Genomic DNA, 7,857 nt, shown 5'->3' on the forward strand with positions numbered 1-7,857 from the left:
ACTATTGGTAAAAGGCATCGATCGTAGCGACACGTAGTGACAATAATTCGAACCAATCCTATCGGGTTAGCTGTTACACAGCGAGTAGAAAGAGATACATACGTAATTCTTTTTATTTTTATTATAATAGAAGAAAATAAATAAAATTATTTTAAAGTATGGAAAATCAATCTGAAACAAATGGAGCAAGATTTTCTCCAAAAAAACTACGAGTAAAATGTTTTGTTGTGTCTATGGTTGCAAAAGTAAAGCGTTTAACAATCCGGGCGTTCGTTTCCACTATTTTCCAAAACCAAATAGTTACTATGTAAAAATACAAAATTATTTCGGTAATTCGGTAAAGTCGATTGCCATAAAAAATGGCAAGAAGTTTTAAAAATTGGGGAAACAGTAATTCAGCACATGCAAGTTTGTTAGTTACATTTTAAAAGAAGTGACTATGTTCCACCTGGTAAATATTCATTTTTTTGCATAATTACTTTAAGCTATAACTAATTATTTAAAATTAATTCAAATATTAATTACATTAATCAATATTTTGAATTTTGTGGACAATGAGACATGTTGACTCTATTTTTAAAGGTTTCAAATTCTTGAAGAAAGATGCCATACCTTCCTGTAATTTGCCTTCATGTAATATAAAAGAGCCTTCAGATGACCAGAAACGAATTAATAGAAGTATGATTAAGATTAAGATTAAGATTAAATAGAGAAAAAAATCGTACTGAAGCTAATATAAACCAACAAAATGGAAATTGTGGTAACCTAAACGATGAAGAAAATATTTTAACAAGTTCTGACCTTCCAATGGCAGAAAATAATGATATAAACTCTCTCAGCGTAACTCATATCGATTATTTATATTATTTAATATGCCACAATATATTAAATGACCAGCATTCACAACTTTCTCTCCTTCAACGAAATTACGGCTTTTTATTGATGAGTTCAAGAACTCCAAAATTTCACTCAAAGATAAAAACATTGCTTCAAAATTAACTTGTAACACATGTTTTCGTATGGAAACGTGGCGTATTTGACCCGATAGGATTGATTTGAATTATTGTCACGGCGTGTCGCTACGATCGATGCCTTTTACCAATAGCCCTGGTTCAAATTAATTCATTATTTTTTAATTGAAGGTTATGAATGTTTCTCGCTCCTTGGATGTGTCTGATATTGTGAATCAAATTGTCACCAAATGATCTTCAGCAGTTTGAGTATGATTCAGTTTGGTTATTTATTTATTGGTCTGTGTATACTTATTGTCTCAAAGGCATCTACATTTCGTATTGGAAAAGTGGTTTCGACATTACTTACGGACCCCCTTATATTTCACAGGATCAGAGTTAAAAGACGATGTCTTCTTTCCCAGGTGAAAAGACTGCTCTTATTGGTGGAAACGAAGACAATCGCCGAAACTCCTAAAAGTGCTGTGTTGGAACCGCATGTTCACGCTTCATTCGTATTTTTGTTCTCCTTCTACTCCTTCTATAGTTATATACACCGCAAAATGACACGTAATATAAAAATTATAATAAAAAAAGAACTACTTATTACATAAGTACATAATTATTATAAAAAAATAAAAGTACTTTACTCTAAATAAAACATACGTAATAAAAGTACCACGTGCTTTTCGTCACAATCACACCAAAAAAAAGCAATAAATCAATCAACCGGTTGACGTAAAGTCATCATTAGCACTGCCTGTCTTGTATGTGTACCAAAACTCAAAAACCAGAACAAAAAAAAAAGAATGTTCGGTCTCGACCCGTAAAAAAAACTCATCGAACGGCGTGTCTCTTATTGCTGATGCAAAATATTGTATCGTCTGACTAGGGCACAATTTGCCACGAATGGATGCAAATAGTGCAGAAGGAGAACCGACATTGGGGAAGAACCCAAGTCAAGCAGACTCGAGCTACTCTCAAAGGTCCGTCGATCTTCTCAACAGACCACGTCGAATCAACTCGTCGCAGATACCGTGTCTTCCAACGAACGAAGGACCTCCCGTGCCATGTTCTCCGTTGTCTCAACATCGCATTCTCGATATCACCACCTACGAACCCCAACAGCTTGTCATGACCGCTCCCCTGGCCCAAGACGAGACTCAACTCATGCCTTCGACTCCCAAAGATCTCATTTCACCAGGTGTAAGTACCGCACTTGTACACGCTTGTGTTGCTAATGATGGACTTATTATTATTATTATGTATCTATTCTGTGTGATGTCTGTCACATCCAATAACGACAAATTTTGACAATGTAGGTGTGGCTACTGATATTTATTTTAAAAAAGGGCTTGATCATAGTTTTATTGATTCAATCTCAATCATTAGTTCAAAGGAGTAAAATCAATAAAGCATTCCTTGGTCTAACACTAAAAGAAGGTCTTCCAATTATTATACTTTCCTAGACATCTCCATTTGAGAATTCTGTCTCGTTTACTTAGCATTTAAAGGACCCGTTACAATCCTTGGAGGAGAATAAGCTGTACAGTTAAACTGGCTGCAATTGGAGTATGATTTTATTTATGGCTTTCTGATGAAATGTTTTCGTGGCATGTAGTCCAAAAATGAAAAGTTTCTAAACGACAGATTAAAGTAGTGTGCGATTTTCAAAATATCTCTATATGTTTAATCCAAAATCCTTGAATCTAAAGAGAAGCACGCAAGGATGTCTGTGGAGATAGTTATCATGATCATGGTAGACTTCACCTTTATGTGCTGCTCTACTTTTATATAGAACAATTCTACAAATTTAGAGTATCTGAAAAGTACATCACCAATTACATTAGATAAGTTGAAAATTGTGCGCTGTTTTGATCAATGAATCAGAAACTTTCTATTTTTTGGCCTAGTGTCCATGAGAATTTTTCTCCAGAAAGCCGTAAGGAGCATCCTACTTCAATTGCAGCCAATTTGACCGCTGCCGATTTTCCATGAGGATTGTGAGAGTTCTTCAACTACTCCACACAGTAGTGCTCTGGAGAAGGCATGATTTAAGCTTAATGTTAAGTCCTTGGAAACCTGTGAATTAGTCTAACGAAAGTATAATTACTGATCAAGCAGTTTTTGTAACTTACACAGTGACATGCACCTTCAATACCATAATAGTATTATCCTAAGTGTTTTAACCGGGATTGTACCATAATATATATATACATTTTAATATTATTGCTTCATTGAGTAATTGTCAGTGTGGAATGTTATACATATTTAGTTCGTTCCCTTTCTATCGTCCTATAAACATGTTGCATACCAGTTTAATTATTATTATTATTATTGTTCTTGTTATTTACTATAATGTTAAATAACCGGTATGCTTATTTGAGGCTTTCTTCTATTACTTATTAACCTTTTTTGGCAGTCTGTATGCACCATTGTTCTATAAATTTCGGTGTAAGCACATGTTTGTAAATAACGAGAAAATATTTTACTGAAAACGTTCCAATAATTTCTAGAAGAAAAGTTTATTAGATAAAAAATCGGTAAAGTTAACCTGTTGCTAGATTACATGAAGGGTGTTCTAAATGGAATTGTTTATCCTAACCAACAATCTAATTGCCAACATACATAAATTAAATACCATCTATTTTTTTTAAATATTAGCTATTCTCGATTAAATGAGCTTTTTACAACATAGCTCAACTAAATAGAGAAGTTTTGGTAATATGTTGAATTTTAAAGTACGTAGTATCATCAACATGAGGTTTTTAACCCGAAGACTACATGGACACGCACCTCCACCTCTTCCTATCTTCAGTCAATGTTCGCATTTCTCATAAATTAGAGCAACATAGTCTCTAACTATTTGCGAGATGTAATCCAATCTGCATTTACTTCTGTCCTTCTTAACTTCTGTTTGAGCCTCTAATAGTTACTCGTCCCATATGTCCAACCAACCCATCTCTCTCAATAGCGCCCTCTGTTCTCCTAGTAGTTCTATCCACGGTATTTTTATGGTCCTGTTGTAACAGCATGCTTCAAACGCTTTTAACGTTTTCTATTCTAAAGCTCCCTCCAACCTCGTTTCAAATCCATACAAAATCAATACTTTTGTTATATTTTTATATATTTTCATACCATCATCATAAGGTGGTCAGTCCTAAGACTGGTTGGACACGCACCTCCTTCTTTCCTATCCTGAGCTAATCTTCGCATTAGAACATCCCACATCCATAACTATTTGTGAAAAGTAATCTAGTTTAGGTCCACACCTACCCCTCTAATGTATGTAGGTCTACCTCAACCTTCTTAATTCCTGCTTCTGTTTCTAATATGCCTCTGACTAAACCTTCATGCCTGAGAAGGTGTCTTACCAACCTATCTCACCTATTTCTTATTGACTTCCATGGAATCCTCTGTTTTCATATTCTTTTTAATACCTTTTCATTTCTAACCTTCTCCATCCTCGGTATCTTCATCATTCGCTTGTAACACCACATTTCGAACCCCTCAAACTTTTTCTTTTCCGCCGCGCNTTTTTACAACATAGCTCAACTAAATAGAGAAGTTTTGGTAATATGTTAAATTTTAAAGCACGTAGTATCATCATAATGAGGTCTTTAACTAGAAGACTACATGGACACACACCTCCACCTCTTCTTATCTTCAGTCAATTTTCGCATTTCTCGTAAACTAGAGCAACATAAGTCTCTAACTATTTGCGAGATGTAATCCAATCTGCATTTACTTTTGTCCTTCTTAACTTCTGTTTGTGCTTCTAATAGATACTCGTCCCTTATGTCCAACCAACCCATCACGCTCAATAGCGTTCTCTGTTCTCCTAGTAGTTCTATCCACGATATTTTTAAGGTCCTGTTGTAACAGCATGCTTCAAACGCTTTTAACTTTTCCTATTCTGAATCTCCCTCCGACCTCGTTTCAAATCCATACAAAATCAATACTTTTGTTATATTTTGTTATATTTTTATACCATCATCATAAGGTCGTCAGTCCTAAGACTGGTTGGACACGCACCTTCTTCTTTCCTATCCTGAGCTAATCTTCGCATTTTCCTAAAACTAGAACATCTCACATCCTTAACTATTTGTGAACACTAATCTAGTTTAGGTCCACACCTACCCCTCTTTACTCTAATCTATGTAGGTCTACCTCAACTTTCTTAATTCCTGCTTCTGTTTCTAATATGTCTCTGACTAAACCTTCATGCCTGAGAAGGTGTCTTACCAGTCTATCTCACCTATTTCCTATTCACTTCCATGGAGTCCTCTGTTCTCATACTCTTTTTAATACCTCTTCATTTCTAACCTTCTCCATCCTCGGTATCTTCATCATTCGCTTGTAACACCACATTTCGAACGCTTCAAACTTTTTCTTTTCCTCCGCGCCCATCGACCATGTTTTGCACCCATATAGCATCGCGCTCCGGACATACATCTTTAACAATCTTTTGCGAATTTCTAAATTAATTGTTCGCGAACATAGAAGTGACTTCTTTTTGTTGAAGACGATTCGACCATGCGCTATCCTCTGTTTTACATCTCTATTGCTCATACCATACTCCTGTATCAATAAAGCGTCCATTTTATTTAAACCTACATCTAGCTATTCTTGCCATAGATGCTAGTACTACCACACTTACCATCCCCAAATGTAACCATGCTAATATTTTGTCACTTAAGCTGCCCAGTGTAACTGNGCGCAGCATCGTAATCAATCATTATTTTCTAATAAATTGCAGGTGATCGCCATCGTGTCGATCCTGTTCATAGTGGTATCGACGGTAGCCTTAACCCTTAACACTATACCAAGTTTCCAAGTCAACGACGAGAAAGGTAACTTACAAGACAACCCTCAGTTAGCAATGGTAGAGGCCGTTTGCATCACGTGGTTCTCGTTAGAATATATACTACGATTTAGTGCGTCGCCCAACAAGTGGAAATTCTTTAAGGGTGGACTAAACATAATCGACTTGTTAGCTATTTTGCCGTATTTTGTGTCATTGTTCCTTTTGGAGACGAACAAGAACGCGACCGATCAGTTCCAAGACGTACGTCGGGTCGTTCAGGTGTTTCGGATAATGCGAATCCTCAGAATTCTAAAGTTAGCACGTCACTCGACCGGCTTGCAATCGTTAGGTTTCACCCTGCGCAATTCTTACAAAGAACTCGGTCTCTTAATGCTCTTCCTCGCTATGGGAGTCTTGATATTTTCGAGTTTGGCGTATTTCGCGGAAAAAGAAGAGCCAGGTACAAAGTTCATAAGCATACCGGAGACGTTCTGGTGGGCAGGTATAACCATGACCACTGTTGGTTACGGGGATATCTACCCGACGACGCCACTGGGCAAGGTCATAGGAAGCGTGTGTTGTATTTGCGGAGTCCTGGTGATCGCTTTGCCCATTCCCATCATTGTTAATAATTTTGCCGAGTTCTATAAAAATCAGATGCGAAGGGAAAAGGCCCTCAAACGAAGGGAGGCGCTAGAGCGCGCTAAACGCGAGGGCAGCATTGTCTCCTTCCACCATATCAACTTAAGGGATGCGTTTGCGAAAAGCATGGACCTCATTGATGTCATCGTAGATACAGGTTAGTTTTAGAACGGACTTAGAGCATGACTCATATCCCTACCTCCCCTATTACTCGATGCCCTGTATATGTGATCTACACGGCTTGTTTGGTATTTCCATTGCGTCGATCCCCTTTATTCTTTCTTTTTTTTGACGTTCCAATTGATTTGGCTTTGTTTCGCGCCTCCACTATCAATTTTGTTTTATTTTTTGCCACGTTATTTGTTGGGTTGTTCGGTAAGTAATGTCGTTTTTGGTTGGATTACGATTCGAATACTGACATTACAAATGTAGTTGCCATAAAATTTTCCAATGGTATCACAATACACAGATATAAATACGATACATTGTTTGATCCTATATAAAGAACTTTCTCTAGTTAACATATATACATTTACGTAGAATAACACTATTTTATTATTTATTCTACTATTTAATTGTAGACATTTAGAAGCAGGTTGTAGATCAAAAAAATCGAACAGCAAGAGAAGATGGCGCATGATATTCGGATTTTTTAATTATTATTATCCTTATTTAAAGTGATGGTGATGGGCAAAAGCGACAACCAGATTCTTAGCTATTTCGAACCTAAAATTCAATGTTTCTCTTAGCAAGTCTGCAGTTTCTTTACATTTTGTTACAATTTATTGCAATGTAAAAGTGTTTTAGTAACTTAGTGGCAAAATCAAACTCCCTATTATTTGGTATTTGTTACAACTATGAAAACAACAAATACACCGTACATTTATTGTTGAGAATTTACGTAACAATGTGTAAACAACTGGCTAGGCTCGCTTTGATTAGCAATGAGGTTCAAATCTCCTACAACACACATGTACAAATACTGTTTCTATTAATTTAATAATTAATAATTTCTGTAAAATACACCTTTCTGTGCTTTCTTGTTTCGCTAACTTTTCAGGTTATTTATTAATTAACACCAGCTTGAGTCTTTATGTGCTTAACCAATGAACAAAACACCGTTTTATTCTGTGGTAATGGTAACAGAAAGAATATACATTTATGACTTAAACTGAAAGGTTTCCATTAGTGTAAGGCATACGCCCGTTTATGACCACGCACATAAACAAAATTCTATTAGGAATATAATATCTTGTGGCTTTCTCATTTAGTTTTCGAAAACAGGCATATGTACATCAAATGATCCAAATAAAAACAGTGACGACTCATGAGCACACTGATTGAATGAAAAAAAGCATCGGCAACAGAACAGTTTCCTGTTTGTAACTGTCTGTACTATTTTAAAAAAAAAAATAAGGTTTTACATTAATTTTTTAATTTTTTCGGTTTGCTAATTGA

At 35.9% G+C, this 7,857-nt stretch overlaps 2 protein-coding genes across 3 annotated transcripts in view; both read left to right on the forward strand.

Annotated features, from left to right (window-relative positions):
* The window catches only part of LOC112905061 (potassium voltage-gated channel protein Shab-like), an 8,290-nt gene extending 6,441 nt beyond the window's left edge, over window positions 1-1,849 (forward strand). Inside the window, exon 2 of one of the 2 annotated variants that reach the window (XM_025976674.1) lies at window positions 1,376-1,849. In XM_025976674.1, coding sequence (XP_025832459.1) covers window positions 1,376-1,428 — 53 coding nt within the window. In that variant the 3' untranslated portion in view covers window positions 1,429-1,849. Of the gene's footprint in view, window positions 1-1,341 lie in introns of both variants that reach the window. The other variant, XM_025976675.1, reaches the window with a different exon arrangement.
* Window positions 1-7,857, forward strand: part of LOC108736239 — a 68,421-nt gene that overhangs the window by 42,782 nt on the left and 17,782 nt on the right. Inside the window, exons 4-5 of the mRNA XM_025976685.1 lie at window positions 1,843-2,259; window positions 5,651-6,556. Of these exons, the coding sequence (XP_025832470.1) occupies window positions 1,843-2,259; window positions 5,651-6,556 (1,323 nt within the window). The remainder of the gene's footprint in view (window positions 1-1,842; window positions 2,260-5,650; window positions 6,557-7,857) is intronic.

The sequence above is a fragment of the Agrilus planipennis genome, unplaced genomic scaffold, assembly GCF_000699045.2.
Source record: "Agrilus planipennis isolate EAB-ADULT unplaced genomic scaffold, Apla_2.0 scaffold126, whole genome shotgun sequence".
In the NCBI taxonomy this organism is placed as follows: domain Eukaryota; kingdom Metazoa; phylum Arthropoda; class Insecta; order Coleoptera; family Buprestidae; genus Agrilus; species Agrilus planipennis.